The 17,538-nt window shown below is 37.0% G+C and overlaps 1 protein-coding gene across 3 annotated transcripts in view; it reads left to right on the top strand.

Moving 5' to 3' along the window:
- Positions 1–17,538, top strand: part of LOC125840073 (uncharacterized) — a 29,419-nt gene that overhangs the window by 1,599 nt on the left and 10,282 nt on the right. For 2 of the 3 annotated variants that reach the window (XM_049519058.1, XM_049519059.1), the window contains exons 2-9: positions 3,425–3,623; positions 6,951–7,013; positions 14,847–15,187; positions 15,401–15,491; positions 15,577–15,654; positions 15,737–15,796; positions 15,884–15,988; positions 16,617–16,727. In XM_049519058.1, coding sequence (XP_049375015.1) covers positions 3,486–3,623; positions 6,951–7,013; positions 14,847–15,187; positions 15,401–15,491; positions 15,577–15,654; positions 15,737–15,796; positions 15,884–15,988; positions 16,617–16,727 — 987 coding nt within the window. In that variant the 5' untranslated portion in view covers positions 3,425–3,485. Of the gene's footprint in view, positions 1–3,424; positions 3,624–6,950; positions 7,014–14,846; positions 15,188–15,396; positions 15,492–15,576; positions 15,655–15,736; positions 15,797–15,883; positions 15,989–16,616; positions 16,728–17,538 lie in introns of those variants that run through there. The other variant, XM_049519060.1, reaches the window with a different exon arrangement.

Genomic DNA, 17,538 nt, shown 5'->3' on the forward strand with positions numbered 1-17,538 from the left:
GCGGGTCACCTCTCCTATGTGGTTTGCGAGCTATTGCATAGGAGCGAGAGTTTTACCCTGTGCGCACCCAAAGGGTAGCGGCTACGGGTTTCCCTTGTCATAAAAAAATAAAATTGTTCTAATAATTAACTTTCATTTACTCTTACCAAGACGTGTAGACAAAACTAATTAGGTGCAATGCACTCGGTGTATGTCAAGGCCAAGAATGCGGTTACGCATCTAGGTTAAGACCAATAAAAGTTCAACAATAAAAGTTCGAGCACATCATGGCTTGTAACACAATTTATCCAAAATTTGTGTAAGCTAAACATAAGTCGATAAAAACGACAGTGCTAAAACCACAAGACTCGGGGATGTCTCATACCTTCCTCCAGGTCAACAAAATTCCGTATTCGGTCTTTTGTGTTCACAGTACAAAAATAATGAGTCATTTTCTTTTTGATTAGGGATTCAATAAGACCTGGAACATCATAACTTAGTTTCAAGTGACGATTTTGTTGAATAAAAAATCTCTATTCAAAACCGTTACTTCGATGCCTGTGGTTTTTTAAGGGTTTCTCTTTGTTTCGTGGGTTTTCTGGTCTCTTCTCTATTGAAGGTCACTCAGCTCCCAGGAACTTCTTAACATTGTCAGCTCTTTTTTTTTTTTTTTTTAGTCGCCAAGTAGCTAGGAGATCTATCTTATTCTTAAGCAAAAAGGATTTCAACTCCTTGTGCTTATAGGGCTGGTTCAGCCCTCTTATATTCCAGGAACAAAAGGCTCTGAGGGCTGCTCAGGACCCTTTTATTCTGCATACTCATCCACAAACCCCAGTAAACTGAGGTCAGTATGTTCATCAGCTGTGAAAGTCATCTCCCCCTGGAGTCTCAGCTGCCATTTCTCCTTGCTTCTGTCTTGTATCTGTGCTCAGGAACTTATCCCGTAGTATAGCTGGTGAATCAGCAGGCTTTACCAGAGGTATGACTGTCTCTGGCTGACTAATGACTATAATTTTGCTTGCCACTGAGTAGGTGCCTGTTTCTTCCCCTTTCCTGTGTCTTGTATAACTACTTTGGGAGGTGGAGCTTTAGTGTTCAGACGGCAATACTCAGTTTCATGACCTATGATCATATACTCATTGCAATATTTAGTCCACCAGTCATAGTCCACCTTTGTTCTCTATTAGTTCCATTAGGCTCCTCAATAAACATTACTTCAGGCAGGGGTTGGGTCACATTCAAATCAATCAGTATTTGAGCATATGAGATCCTTCCTTCTTCAGCAGTCAACCTATCAGTAAACATGGTTTCCGTTTCCCCAAATAGTTTTCAATTCTACTTAGGCTTTCAGTTGACTAGTAATGAATTGGTAGGTTGGGGAAGGTAACCCACAATGACATTTGTCGAATTGACTCCTTACCCATATCCATATCCATAGGATAGTTGTGATTCCACTGTTTAAGAACTACAGGTCGAGAATCAAAAGTGTAAGGGCCATTTTGAAGGACCTTTTGTTTATCATGTTCATCCTCGAACCTGAATATGTAGTATCCTTCGTCATAGAGGACCCTAGGTGCTGTGACAAGATTCCAGATAGAATACACAAATTTGAGCATTTCTGTAAATGGGGTGTTCTTCCCTACTACATACCCTATCATTGCACTGTCCCATTTCCTCGTTTGTTGTCCAATGCTTCTGGATTTAGCTTTCCGACCTTAACCCCCTCATTTTTTTTTTGAAAATGGTAATTGTTTCTATTTCTGTAGAACAGTACATAGGCTGTACTGAAACCCGTATTTACGTAAGGAACTCTAATAATACCGACCTATCCCTATAATGAGTCTAAGACATCAATGATAGAGACGGTATCATTAGAGTAAATTTGATTACACCAAAAACATAGAGTCAAAATGCAATTCAGTTTAACTTGTTGCATACTACTCTCCCTATTCTCAAAAACTCGAAGGTTCCTCTCTTTCCATATTGTCCACCAAATAGTGGCAGGGACAATTCTCCAGTTACTTCTGTTTTTTGCTTGTGTCCCTGCTTTTAAAACTGGAGGAAAGTAGCTAAGTTATTTACCTTTGTCGGATCTCGATTGGCAGTAGCAAACACTGTAGGTATGCTCCACGTAGAAAAGGTGAGTTACCCCGCCACCTGTACACCCCTAATGCCTTCTTGAGCTGGGTCTGGTGTCGTAACCACTGGAAGCTTCATTTTCAACAGTAATCCCTTCGTCGGAGCTTGATGTGCCTTAGATCCACTACTCACACCTTCCACTCATTGTGAGAGTTGGATGGGTGGTAGTGGTTTATTAACCCCATTCTCTGGTGTAACTATCTTCTCTGTTTGTGCTGGTGTTGCTGCCGTTGGGACAGTTGCGGCGTTGCGCAGCCTTAGCTGGAATATTGCATTTTGCCAGTGGAAAAATACGTTTACGGGCCATAGGTGTACGTGCGCTATGGAGCCTCTTCGGCCTGGGAGAGCTTGCCACTGTTTCATAGAAGATTCAGATACATTCATATTGTGATAGTAAAGAGAAATTTGTTGATTCCTAATGCTTATTTGAAATAGTTGTATTGTGTATGTGTTGTTTTACTATAATCAATTTATAATATAGCTAGTCATATTATAGTAAATGAAATACAGATAGTTGATTTCCTAGGCTTACTGTAATTAGCTATCTATGTAAGCACAATTTTGGAGGTTGCCAGCATACCCTTAATGCTGAAGAATACATATTACCAGTTTCAAAAAAAATGTAGCTAGTCATCAACTGAAAAACTGAACCAAACAGATAAGAACCAAACCAATGTTTTTTTTTTAATTGGTTATAAATTTTTTAAAACCGATTAAATTAATTTGATTTTGGTCTAATCAAAAGCCGAACCATGAACATCCCCAGCTGTAGTATTCTCACGAAAAGAAAGAAAAAATACTAACAAAATGATTTAAAGATAATAAAGAAAAACCAATGGCAGCTAGACGGAAATTCTGAGTTAACTTTGTTTCAGGCAAGAAGCCAAAAGAAACAAAGAAGACAGAAAAGGGGGAAAGACAGATAAATCCCACATGCCTCCACACCCTCACTAGACTAACCCTCACCCACCAAAGCTCCAATTTCAAGTCATCTTCTTCTTTCCTGTATCTATTTACGTGTTCTGCTTTTTAATCAGCCTTATTTTCCCCTACTTCTCATGTCTATATTGATGTATTCAATAGGGAACTGAGGTAATTTTCCTTATTCTAAAGGTTCTTTTTATTATGTTATTTATTTATATGGCTATTGGAGTTTTGTTTCATTTCTGTCGTTTTCTTTGATTTTGGTTTTGTTTTATTTAAATTATGGGGAAATACACGAGTCAAAATTGTATCTATCATGGTTTATTATACCATTTTCTGATAGAAATTGGGTTTTTAATGCCTCTTTTGAATTTTCTTGTAGTAAAGAAGACAATTGTTGGAAGGTTGAAGGCAGAGGGCTGAAGGAGTAGAGAGAGAGGCAGATGGAAAATGGAGGGGATAGTTTGGTGCCTAAACTTGCGGGATGGAATTTGAATGATTCAAATAATCCTAAGAACAATGATGGGTTGTATCAGGTTCTGAAAGCAGTTGAAGCCGCTGAAGCCACCATTAAGCAACAGGTTTGCTAATCCTCCCCCTACGTGAATGTCTGCATGTGTTCATAGACTGGTTGTAGTGACTGTTGATCAGTCTATTGGGAACAATTTCTATTTTTGTTTCATGTGTTCACAGAATGGTTTCACTAACTGTGATGATGAGTCTACTTTCTTTTTTGTTGTTTCAAATAGAAGCTATGTAAACTGCAAATGGACTTCAATCATTCCAATAGGATCAGTGTTGAATGTCTCTTGCTCATATTTTAGATAAAACTTTTGCTCTGGACCTATATCTTTGTCCTGTCCAAGATGGATTACTCTAGGCCTTCCTTTTAACAAGCTATGCCATGTTTGCGCAAACTGAGTTGCAAAAGGTAGTCTAGAGATAGATAAATGATACATCAGTCACTGTCTGGCCAACAGTCAAAGGTTGCATATAGGTCTTTTCTGCAAAGATAGTTAAATAGAAGCTATGTAAACTGCAACTGGACTTCAATCATTCCAATAGGATCAATGTTGAATGTCTCTTGGCTATATGTTAGATAAAACTGTTGCCCTGGACCTATATCTTTGTCCCATCCAAGATGGATAAACTCTAGGCCTTCCTTTTAACAAGTTATGCCATGTTGTGCTAACTGAATTGCAAAAAGTAGTCTAGAGATAGATAAATGATACATCAGTCGCTGTCCGGTCCAACAGTCAAAGATAATTGCATATAGGCCTTTTCTTTCAACCAGCAATGCCAGCTCAAATTGCATCAAAGTAGAACCATTGGGTTTCAAGTAGCAGTCTTTTTATTGACTGAAATAGGAAAAAGTTGAAAGAAAGAAGGTATGAGAACTAATATCTTCTTTGCCTGTTTGAGTTGCTCTTGCTCTTTTGAATTATCTTCTTAAGGCTCCTTCTCTTGTTGGCAACATGAATACATTTTTAATGACTGGAATAGCAAAAGGTTCTCTCGGGAACCGGAAGTGTAGAATCAGTCTTCCTTACTTGCATTTATTTACAACAATCTTTCTTAAGTGTGAAAAATGCCATGGTTGTGTCGAGCAGTGCATCATTATAGTTGTAATGATAGTTTTTTGGTTTCTGGTCTTGCTCAAGGTAGGCCTCTTAGTAGGTGTTTGGCCATAGGATTTGAGACCCCAATTTCAAATTTTGATTTGAAATCAGCGTTTATTTATGAAATCTGCACCAAATTTTAAATTTAAATTCAAATTTCAAATTCTCCAAAAAAAAAGGTAGAACTTCAAATTTCAAATATTGATTTTAAATGTAAAACTTGACCCATAAGTTTATATTTTGTAAAAAAAATAATTCATGCTCGACGTGGATAGATTGTCCATACCATGTGGAATAGTTATATTAAAGAATAGCTAGTTACTATTATTTCTGATTTTTTGGACTAGTGAATCTTGTAATTATATTTGTATTTGGAAGCTTGTAATAGTATAGAATCATAAACATTTATTTATTAAGGGAACATGGACTATGGTTTGATCATTTGGTAAGATTGTATAAGAGTTGAGGAAGTTTTGATAATTTTCACAAAGGGGTTTCAATTAGGGTGGGCATAAATATCGGAAAACCGAAAAACCGAACCGAACCAAATTAATTCGGTGTTCGGTTTTGGTGTTTTTTTTTCGGAATTTCGGTTCAAATTTGGAGTAAGGGTCAAAAAAGGTGCACCGAAAAACCGAAATTTTATTAACTAAATTTAAAATTATATTTTAATTTTATTAATTATATATTTTAAATTTTAACCCCAAAAACATATTAATTTTTTGATCCACCCATGACCCATTTCAAAACAAAAGAAAACTTTGAAGCAAGCAGCAGCCATCACTCATCAGGTGGCTTTGCAATGCTGCACAGCTGATTATTTTCCTTTTATTTTTTATTTGCACTGAAAAACCTTTTTAAAAACAACGAACCAAACTGAACTGAAATATTATGGTTTGTTATTTGGTGCACACTTTTTCAAAACCAAACACCGAACCAAAATTTGATAAAACCGAACTGAAGAACCAAATGCCACCCCTAGTTTCAATGGTTATGGAAACATACAACTTTTTATTTGAAATTGGTAACTATTGTATATATTTATATAAGTGGACAAAACAGTACATGAGTTTTACTGAAACCATATGTACAGATTTAATCCTATAGCTATACTGCTGTACGTTTACATCGAGTCTATAACATCAATGATAGTAGCACTAGAGTATCATATGAATTTATTTGCTTACAACAAAAACATAATAGCAACAGATAATTCAATTGGGATATGGAAAAAATTCAAAGTTTGGTTGATCTATTATATAGGCAAAATGCACCATATTACATTTCTGATTTGTCGAGATGGCGTGAAAGTAGGAATGACATATTTACCGTCTGTTGAGAATGCAATTAAGTAATAAAAGTATGCTCTCTCTAACAATTTAAGCTTTTAGATGAGATGATCACACTCTTCAACATGGTATTAGATCAGGTAGAGGTCTTGAGTTCGAATCTCACCGCCACCCGTATCAAAAAGAATTTTCACGTGTTTGGCCCATGAAAAAAATTAGGCCCCCACGTGTGGGGGCGTGTTGACAATACAATTAATAATAAAAGTGTGCTCTCTTTAACAACTTAAACTTTTCGATGAGATGGTCACACATTTCAACACAGTCAAATCATATTATCTGTGCCTGCTAGTGAGAGGAGAATCAGATTTTGCTTACCAGTCTATTTGATACCTAAGGCGCCTAGGAAGGTTTGTTTCTTCACGTGGTTGGCTTCAAGGGGAATGATCTTGACAACAGTGAGCTTAAGGAAGGGGAGGATTACCTATGTTAGATGGTGCTACATGGGTATTGTGTAGATGTTTGGGAGAAGATCATCTCTTGTTGCATTGCCACCTCGCTACATTGTTATGGTCGCTGGTCCTAAATTGGTTTGGGATAATATGGGTGGTGCTGGTGCCGTGTAATATTGAAGGAGGTGTTGTATGGTTAGGCCTTCGGGAGGAGGAAGAGAAGACGGCGGTTTGGATGTCGCTCCATCAACCATTATGTGGGTTCTTTGGAGAGAGAAACATGAGAGCATCTGAAGAAGTTGCTAGATTCTTTTTAGTTGCAAAATACTCTCTTATTTCTAAATTCTTTTTGGTGCACCTATCTACGTGAATAGAGGATTGGTGCTCTTGTGTAGAGAACCTTATTTTGTTGTAGGTTCTCTGTTTTTTAGTATACCACTTGGCTTGTATGTGATTTTCCCATCATTTATAGAATAATTTACCTTATAAAATATGAAAAAAGAAGAAGAAGAGATTGTCTGCTGATCCTATATGTGTTTTTTCTTTAACAGGTTGATGAGAATAATCGATTAAGAACAGAACTTCAAAAGAAGATTCTAGAAGTTGAAAAATATGTAAGTAAAATTCATATCGGTTGTTACCTCATAGTCCAAAGTTGTCTTCTACTTTACATCTTATGGTTCCGGATCATTGTACATTCTGAATATCATTGTTTTGACCATCTATTATCTTCTTTTGCCCTTTTGCTTGTAGCCTTCACCAGAATCCATTTTTTTTTTTGTTACTGCTAATGCAAATCATTTCTTTTGTATCACTTCTACATTATTATATATGTAGGTGTGATGGCTGGCAAATATATGCCCTTTTCTAGACTTGCACATGTTTGATGACATTATCTATGTTCCACACCTATATTTGATCGTAGGGGGATAACGGGTGATATAAAGTTGCCAGCTATTGCTAGCAACTCTGTACTTTTACTTTAAGGTAGCAGTTCATTAGGTGGACCATCTAGCTTCACTCTAGGTTGAATAATTCTTCAACTGTGAAAATGCAGAAGGTAGTATGATTATACAGTCAGGCATACATGGTTGTACCAACAATTCGGAGACTATAAATTTAAGCTTGTGACCAGATTTTTTTTTTGAAACAGGTACCTTTGTATATTTCTACAACAGTACATAGGCAGTGCTGAACCATATTTACAATAAGATCATCAAATCCAGCTATCTGATCCTAAATCGAGTCTAGTACATCAATTAGTGAGATAGTTTCATTGGAGTAACATTGATTACACCAAAAACATTGTAGCAACAAGCAATTAAGCTTGACTTTTTGCAAGACTGTTTTCTATACTATCAAAAAATCTGGAATTCCTCTCCTTCCATATTGCCCACCAAATGCTAGCAGGGACAATTCTCCATCTCTCTCTGCTCTTAGACTGCATTCCAGCTTCTTCCCAACTCTGAATGGCTTCAGCGCTCAACTTGCTTGAGATTGAGGCATAGTGGTCGTGATATTGCAAAATTGACGTTAATAGCACATTTTATGTGTCGATTAGTTCACATAACTAATCAGTACTTGCAAGTACATCTTGAGGAAACCACTCTTCTTTGAACTATTGGAATGTCAATTGTCAATTTTTTTCTCATAAGTTTTCCAGAATTACTTAGGCCACTGCCAATTGCTCCAAGGCCAGTTCCAATTATCCCTATATCGGCACCTAACCTGGTTGCAACAAGCGTTGCTCCTGTCCCAAACAAAGTTCCAGACGTAACCTTAACCAACCATTCTGAAATCTTCTTATTTGGTTCCATGTGGCATTTTACTAAAATATAAACATTCCTCCCCATTGATTATGGGTGGCCACATCAGCATGGAAAGTTTCTTCATTGGATTAAAATCACACATGGAAGTTTGTTAGGCTTTGGGGCATAACTGAGCCAATAAACTAAATGGATAGGGTATTTATGTTACCAAAACCAAACGTAGGGTATAGTACTATTTTCAATAATTGAGGGTAAGTTTGACCCTTTTCCCTTGTTAAAATGTAACTACCATGCATTGAAGTACATGCTGCTAGTCCATTATTAATTTGTTTAAGGTTGTGTAAGTAGCATTCATTAGACTAATTTTGTTGACTTGGATAATTACCACATAAAAAGTATGGTGACAGAAAGGATCCAGTGAAGTGAAAAGAGAAGTTATCATATATTTCCTCAGAACTGAAGCAGATAATGGTTAAGACTAAATGGATGTAGTGTTTCAGTGTCTTTTTTCAGTTGGTAAAAGATGCTTTTATAAATTCAGTACCCAGCATAAAGGCAATGCTAGCTGGGGAAATTACAAAGACCAAGAGAGCACATTACAAGCTAGGTGATTACTAAATGAAGTGAATCATGGCACTATGTTTAGTCAATTTTACAACAGCAATGTTACACCAAAAGTTAAGCAAAAAATACAACATAACAGAGTGCTTCTTGTCCTTGAACAGCCATCAATTTCTTTCTTTCAGATGCACTACCACACTGTGGCTGTAATATTCTTCCATATTTTGTTCGACGACCTATGTATGCATGTTCTTCACCATCCTTGCAAAAACTGTAGGGTTATTCTGGGTATATACCAATAAATGCCCAAAAGTTTAGAAATTCTTTCCCCAAATCTTTGCTGTAAATTTACAATATAGGAACAGATGGTTGTTATCCTCAATCTGCTCTTTACGGGGCAGCAGGTTTTCAGTATTTTGGTGGATGGATCATCAAAGTTCTTTGATTAGAAATGAGGAGATTGGTTGAGGAAGGCAAAACAGACTGCAAATATAGTTACAAATTTACCATTCTTTAAAAAAGGATGCTGATATAGATACAATACATTTTTTTTTTTTTGAGAATTAGTACTGTTGTATTCTTCAGCATTAGGACTGCTGGCCACCACCAAAAACATGTTACAGGGGAGTGAGATTCAAATCTAAACTTTACAAAGTACCTAGAAAATCAACCAACTCCTCTACTTCCTCTATACAGTTTTGGTTACACCAAAAAAATAAGGTTTCCAGGCACTTCCATTTCACATCATGAATGGATCTGATCTTGTCTTCAAAGCACCTTCCATTTCTCTCTTTCCAAATTGTCCACCATATGCATGAGGGTATTATTCTCCACCATTTTTTCTGACTCTTGCTTCCACCTCTTCTAATCCAACAGCTCATCAGATCAGCTGTATGCTCTGGCATTTTCCATGTTGTCTTTGTGAGACTGAAAAACATATTCCACACTTGATTAGTGAACTTACAGTGTAGGAACAGGTGATTATTTGTCTCTCTTGTTTTGTTGCACAAAAAACACCTAGTCACCACTACTCTCCCCTTCTTTTGTAGTACTTCATGAGTAAGGCATGCCTTTTTAACTACTAGCCAAGTGAAACCTCTCACCTTGGTTGGAGCTATATTCTTCCATACATTCTTCCATATCCTTAGCTCTTCCTCCTGCATAACACTATTCTCTCTCTTGTACAAATTTTTAACAGAGAAACTTCCTTCTGTAGTGTGTCTCCACCTTAGCTTGTCAGGTTCCATTGTGGTTCCAGCAAAAATTTCCACTTCGTTTAGCAAACTAGCCACCCTTTCCACTTCCCAATCATTTAGATGTCTTCTGAAATTGAAATTCCAGCCATGGTTAGACCAACATTCGGCAACATTTATCTCTGGATTCCTACATAACATCATAAGATCTGGGAATCTGTCCTGCAATGGAGCTTCACCTAGCCAATTGTCCTTCCAAAACCTGGGTTTGAGGCCATTGCCCACCCTAATCCTAGAGTTCTTCTGCAACTTTGACCATAGTGCTCTGATTGCCCTCCAGACACCCACCCCATATGTAGTATTTACCTCATTTGAGCACCAAGGGTTGGTTTGCCCATACTTATGGATAATTGCTTGCTTCCAAAGAGAGGACTCTTCTTCACAAAATCTCCAGAGCCACTTCATCAAAAGGCTATTGTTTTGGGTCTTCAGATTTCTAACTCCTAGTCCCCCTTGGCTCTTGCTAGATTGCATCACTTCCCATTTTACCAGATTGTAACCCTTTCCATCTTTACTCCTTTTCCACAAAAAATCCCTTCTTAATCTGTTAAGTTTTTCCACCACACTGTCTGGGATGAGAAACAAAGACATCACATAGGTGGGCAAGGAATCCAAGATTGAATTAATCAGTGTGATCCTTCCCCCTAAAGATAAGTATTGTGACTTCCATTTGGCTAGTCTCCTTTCAGACTTCTCTATAATTCTATCCCATATCTCGACCTCTTTGAACTTCCTGCCTAAAGGCATGCCTAAGTACTCACAAGGCAGAATATCCACACCACATCCGAGCACACTTGCAAGAGACTGAATGTTTGTGACCTCTTTGATAGGGAAAATACTGCTTTTTCTCCAATTCACCTTTAGACCAGAAATGGCTTCAAAAACCACCAGCATGACTCTAATATAGCTAACCTGCTCCACTACAGCTTCACAAAAAATGATAATGTCATCTGCATATAGCAGATGACATATCTCTAGGTCACCCTCTCCAATTTTGAAGCCCCTTAACCAGTTGTTATGAATTGCTACTCTCATCATGTTGCTAAGTCCTTCCATTGCAAGTATGAACAAGAAAGGAGATAAAGGATTCCCTTCTCTGAGTCCTCTTTCTGAGGGGAAAAAACCAACAGGTTCTCCATTCACTAAAATAGAGAACCTGATAGTTTTAATACAAAAATTGTTCCACTTCAGCCATCTTTCCCCAAATCCCATCTGTTTCAAGACACTTAGTAGATAGCCCCAATTCACATGGTCATAGGCCTTTTCAATATCTAATTTGCACATCAAGCCAGCTACCTCACCCTTGATCCTTGTATCTATACATTCATTAGCTATTAAAGCAGCATCCATAGTCTGTCTTCCTTTCACAAAAGCCATTTGATGTTTGTTGACCAGTCTATCCACTACATTCTTTAGTCTTTCAGTTAGTACTTTTGCAATTATTTTGTACACTCCTGAAATCAGACTAATGGGCCTAAAGTCCCTTAGTTCCACTGTTCCTGCTCTTTTAGGTATAAGGGCTATGTAAGTAGCATTCAAACTTCTTTCGAAAGCTTGGTGCTCATGGAAATAATGCATTGTACCCATGAAGTCACCCTTAACTACCTCCCAGAACGTCTGAAAGAAATTCATATTGAAACCATCTGCCTGGATTAAGTTAGAAAGGATAAGTATGAACAAAGAGAAATCTCAGTTACAACTCTTGACAAGTTTTTGCTGCAGACTGCTTCTATAGATAGATGATATCTCATGTGATAACAGATTTATAATTAGGAGACCAGATTAAATTTTAGTTGTGAAGGAAGACTGCAGCAGTCTCAAGCTACCAGTTTGGAAAAGTTAATGTCCCAACAATGCGTTGCTGTTATTGTGAACAAATATGCAATTGATGCTCTTAGAGAAGTGCACCGCTAATTTTCAGTGAACTAACTACAAGTAGTACAAGCACCAATATCTATTTTTCTTTATAATAAGGGATTAAGTTTTGATTCTTTTATACAATCGCTATAATCTTTTTAAACAAATGAGCACAAAAGTCATTCTGTATTGCTGACATTACTGGTAATAAGTTTCCATCTCATTCTCACTGAATAAGTTTGCACATAGGCTTGAGAGTTGAGATAGCGGCTATTACTGAAATTTATTTCTTCTACTGATAGATTTTTCATTCCACGCACAAAAAGAATTGAAATAATTGACAGAATATTAATCAAAATATTTAGGATTGCCCACTATTCAACCAATTAGTAACTGAGATTCTAGACATTTATTGAACAGGAAAGAGTATTTAACTCTAAAATAAAAGGAGTATGACAGAATAGCTTTTAGCTTCATTTAGGATCAATAAAATATGTAATTACTGTTTGTCGTACTACAGTGCTTAAGTTGTTATGTTTTCACTTCACAAGAATTACGTAGGTTTTTTTTTGAGAAGGTAACATTTGTGTACATTGACGACTCAGTACATGGGTTACACTGAAACCATATTTACAACAAAATCTGAAAACTGAAAAACTGACTCACAATCCTAACAAGATCCTAGGATGTCTATAATTGTCTTTTTTGCTTCTGGTGCAAGTATGTATTTAGAGGACACTGAATCCATTATAGATATCCTAGGTTCCTGTTAGGATTCAGATTCAGTTTTCTTACTTTTTTGACAATGCACTGGTTCAATGTATATACACAAATATTACCTTCTCAAAAAAAATAATAATATTTGCTTGCACCAAAAACAAAAAAGTCTAATGCAATTTAGTTTGACCATCTGTAGACCACAGTTTTTGCTCTCAAAACATCTTGAATTCCTTTCCTTCCATATTGTCCACCAGATGCAAGCTAGGGACAATTCTACATCTGTCCCTGTTTGCAGCTCCTACTCCTGCTTCCTCCCAACAATATAACAAGTGAGTTATTTTGTTAGTCATGACCCAACTAATGCCCCTAAGGCTAAGAAAAATCCTCCATAGTTGTGTAGTTATCCTGCATTGTAGAAATAGATGACTAACTGTCTCAACCTCTTCACCACAGAGGTAACATCTGGAACATAAAGAGAATTTCCTCTTCTTGAAGTTCTCTTGTGTCAAAACAGCCTCTCTTGCCAATAACCAAGTAAAACAGACAACTTTGAAGGGGATTTTGGTCTTCCATAAATGCTTCCATGGCCAATGTTGTGCCTGTTGGTTTCTTTGGTAGTTCTCCTTGAATATGCCCTTGCTATCTAATTTCCACCAAAGTCTATCTGCTTCTTCACCAGTACATTTAAACTTCTCCAACATTCTGAAGAACTCAACGACAAAATCAATTTCTCAGTCATTGAAGTTCCTCCTGAATTGAATGTCCCATCCTTGTTGTGTCCAGATGTCAGCCAGTCTCACTTCCTGTTGTACTGCCATACCATCTAATTCAGGGAACAAACTCTTTAAACTATTTGATCTCAGCCACTTATCCTTCCAAAAGGATGTTTTGTAACCATTTCCTACTTTAATATTGGTGCGGTTCTTCATAAAAGGCCAGAGTACTCTAATTGATCTCCACACACTAACCCCATATGGAGTAATTACTTCCTTTGTCATCCACCTGTCCTCCTCACCATATTTGGTTTTGATAACCTTACTCCAGTACGTCTGAGGTTCTTGTGAACATCTCCAGAGCCATTTTAATCTGAGAGCCTTACTCTATAACTCAAGGTTTTTAATGCCAAGCCCCCCCTTGTTTTTCCTCCCCAAAGCACTTTGTTCATTTAACTAGGTGACGTACTGTTGAATCAGTTTCGTTATTTTTCTTTCCAAAGAAAATCCCTTCTAGCCTTGTCCAACCTCTGAATGATACCATCTGGAATGGGGAAGATGGACATCATGTAGGTAGGTAGAGCATCCAATACTGAATTTATGAGAGTAACTCTTCCTCCTAATGATAAATACTGTGACTTCCATCTAGACAACTTCTTTTCACACTTTTCAATCACAGAGCTCCAAATGTTCATGGAGTTTGATTTGGCTCCCAAAGGCCTTCCAAGATATGTGGTAGGTAAAGCTCCTACTTCCCCACCCAGAATCCTAGACAGCTCCTCCACGTTTGTAACCTCATTGATAGGGAACAACAAACTCTTCCTCCAATTTATGTAGGTTTAGGTGTATACTGATCCTAGAAAAAAGAACTATAGTGAAATATCATGTTGCTTTCATTTAACTAGCTTTGAAACTCTCTGTCATTACTATTTAGAGCAATTATTAACTCGCTACATATTATGTACTGCCCAACATTTTGGTAATTATTTGTACTATTATTATCCCTTGGACTGACATGATCATCAAGGAGTCAATGAGTTAGTTTTATGTGCCAGTTCTAGTTTGTCATTGAAGTTTTCTACTGTCTGTCATGGTTCTTTTTGAGTTAACCAAGCCATTGCCACGATGTTCTACTTTTATGACTATTGAAGACATTATTAAATAAACAAAAGTGTACTCTGACAACATAAGCTTTTAAATGAGATGGTCACACACAGACAATGATCCTGAGTTCGAGTTTCACCACCACCCATTATCCAAAAGAATTTCTTCCATGTACTTGACTCATCATAAAGAATCAAGCCTCGCACTTGAGGGGACTGTTGAAGACTTTATTAAATAATTAAAAATGTGCTCTCTTTAAAAGCTTTACTTTTTTATTCTATTTGATGAGATGGTCACACAATTCAACAAAGACTTTGCTTTGGAGACTCCTCATCCTTTCTAGCAGAATTATACCATTTGTGCTGCCCGCACCTCTTCGAAATACTGTATTGTGAATTTTGTGATAAGAAATTCAATTCCACTCACATATCCAAGGTTCTTACAATATTTAGGATTACTACGTTTTGCAGAGATCAGGAGAGCTGAAAGGTCAAACTCCTCATTCAGTTGGTCAATTGGATCATCTAAATGAGGCTGATGGAGCACATCCATCAACTTTGGGTTTTGAAAGTCAACTTCCTGAACTTAGAAACATGGATAGTATAGGACGCAATTTGTCTAGTAATCTGTTTCTTGCAAAAGATCCCAGGCAAAATGATTTAGACTTGACTCTGCCAAATCAGGGAGAGAGCCAAACCGAATATAGCAAAGTGAATGGTTCATTGAGAGCAATTCCTGGTGGTCTGACAACAACTGATAATACTGGTGTTTCTCATTTCTCATCACCTTCGGCATCATTTTCACCCAACAGGTATTCACATAAATACAATTCATCATCTAAACATCAGTTTACCAGGTGGAGACATTACAACTTAGGTGTTACAAGTGTAGTATTAATAATGTTTGTGAAAGAGTTTTTAGCCAGCAGTTTCTTTGTTTTTTTTTTTGATGAAATAAAGTTTTTAGCCAGCAGTTTTCTTCATAGATACAAACAGAAACAGTGACATTAGATTGGCTTAGGTAGGTATCAAATAGAAGGAGAATATGACAGACAGCTCAATTTATCTGGACAAGGTTTGATGCCAGTGGCCGAAGTTAACAGCAGTATGAAGAAGGTCTCTCTTTGTTTCTATTAGTAAATGTCATGATATAACACATCATACTGATCATTCCCCTAATTTTAGTAATGTATCATTTTAGGATCTTGTTTTGAAGATCCAGGAGCATGAACAGGAGGTTGTACAAATGAGGAAATATCTCTCTGAATATTCCATCAAGGTAATGAAAGAGTCTGTGCTTTTAATACGTCAGTTTTGTTTGTTAATTTATTGTCGAAGTGAATGGTTTTTGTTTTTGGTAGGAAGCACAAATTCGCAACGAGAAATATGTTCTGGAAAAGCGAATTGCTTATATGCGCATGGTAGGCCAGAGTGACTGTCATGTCAATTTCACTCATTTCTTCTCGGCCTTGAACTTATTGGTGCCTTTGTTCTTAACATCTGTGTAGGCATTTGATCAGCAGCAACAAGATCTTGTTGATGCTGCCTCTAAAGCGATATCATACAGACAAGACATAATTGAGGAAAATATACGCCTTACATATGCACTGCAGGTATGCCTGCACCTTCACGTGGCTCATATTTTCCTCCCTCCATCTGTTAGTGTGTTAATGTTAATGATTAGATCCATATGGAGAAGAACATGCTTTGTTCTCCAATTTTTGGATTATTGTGTTTTGGTGAATATTCCTTCCTTGTTCATTCTATTTGGATTTCCCAGATTCTCACCATGCGGCTATTTATCTCTCTCCACCTGGTTTTTGTTTTAGTTATACGATGTGTCTATTTGCAATCAACTTATGTTGTGTGGCTTTGATTCTTTGTTCTGAAAGGATTTAATTTTTAAGGATTAGTCCGATGTTTTCTTGGGATGGCGCATATCTGCAATGTACTTATGTTGTGTGGCTTCAATTCTTCATACTGAAAAGATTTAATGTTTAAGGATTAGCCCAATGTTTTCTTGGGATGGTGCATGCACAGTTTTTTAAGTATTCAGCAGCTTTGTTGAATCATGATGAGAAGTTCTGTAACTTCATCTTTGGTAATTAGAGTTAGCCTGCTGTACTGAGTTACTTGTCACTGGTTAGTTACATAAAAAATGTTGAGCTGCTATCTGATTATTTTTATTTCAAAATTCCCCCCTTCTGCGATAGTGTTTTTGAGGTTAATGTATTCTTTCAGGCTGCACAGCAAGAAAGATCAACATTTGTATCATCTTTGCTGCCACTTCTTGCAGAGTACTCACTTCAGCCATCTGTAGCTGATGCACAGTCAATAGTCAGCAATGTCAAGGTTAGCATGGTTCTATCTATCTACCTACCTACCTACTTACTAAAGGCTCAAATGCTATGCCACTTCCTGTACAGATGCTACAGAAAAAATAGGGAAAATAATTTGTGCAAGGCACAAAGGGTTGCATCGTACAGATGCTATATGTAAAAGCAAATGCTACCTTACCACTGTAAAAACTGATTAATTCTTCTAGAGATCAGCAGAAATTATATGATTAGCTGGAATTGCTGTTGTGCCACGTTACAGCAACAAATATGCCTCAATATCAAGTTAGTGGGAATGGGGTATATGAATCTTCTATATTCATTCCGCTCTTGTTGGGTTTGTTCATTGTTATACCCAACAATTTGTCTGTTTGGACAAATTTTAAGGGTTCTCTAAAACTAGAGATAGTGTCACATTATAGTTTTAATCCTGTAGGACTCATCCTTCCAGTGAAGCATACCCGGTATAAGCTGTTAGCTGTCTTTCTCCTTACATAAGGACGGGGAACCCCTAAAGTAGTCTCATTTGATGGGTCAAACATATCATCATTTTTGCGGTATTGTGTTTTGTATTTGTTTGTCTTTTTTCTCAGTAAGTCTTCCATATTGTTTTGTCATCATATTATCTCCATTTCCATTAATTGGGCTGAAGTAAAGAAAAGTGAAAGAAGTTCAAGATGTATCATATGAACAACTTAAGAGAGAATAAGTGGAGGATAATGTTAGAAATTGATTTTGAGGATTGTTTTTGTAAATAAATAAAAACTTGATTCCCGAACTTGTAAAGTGTAGATGGAATGTAAGTTTATTTTAACTCAAACATTCTG

The sequence above is a fragment of the Solanum verrucosum genome, unplaced genomic scaffold (genome assembly GCF_900185275.1).
Source record: "Solanum verrucosum unplaced genomic scaffold, falcon-dt-bn FXZP01000180.1, whole genome shotgun sequence".
In the NCBI taxonomy this organism is placed as follows: Eukaryota; Viridiplantae; Streptophyta; class Magnoliopsida; order Solanales; family Solanaceae; genus Solanum; species Solanum verrucosum.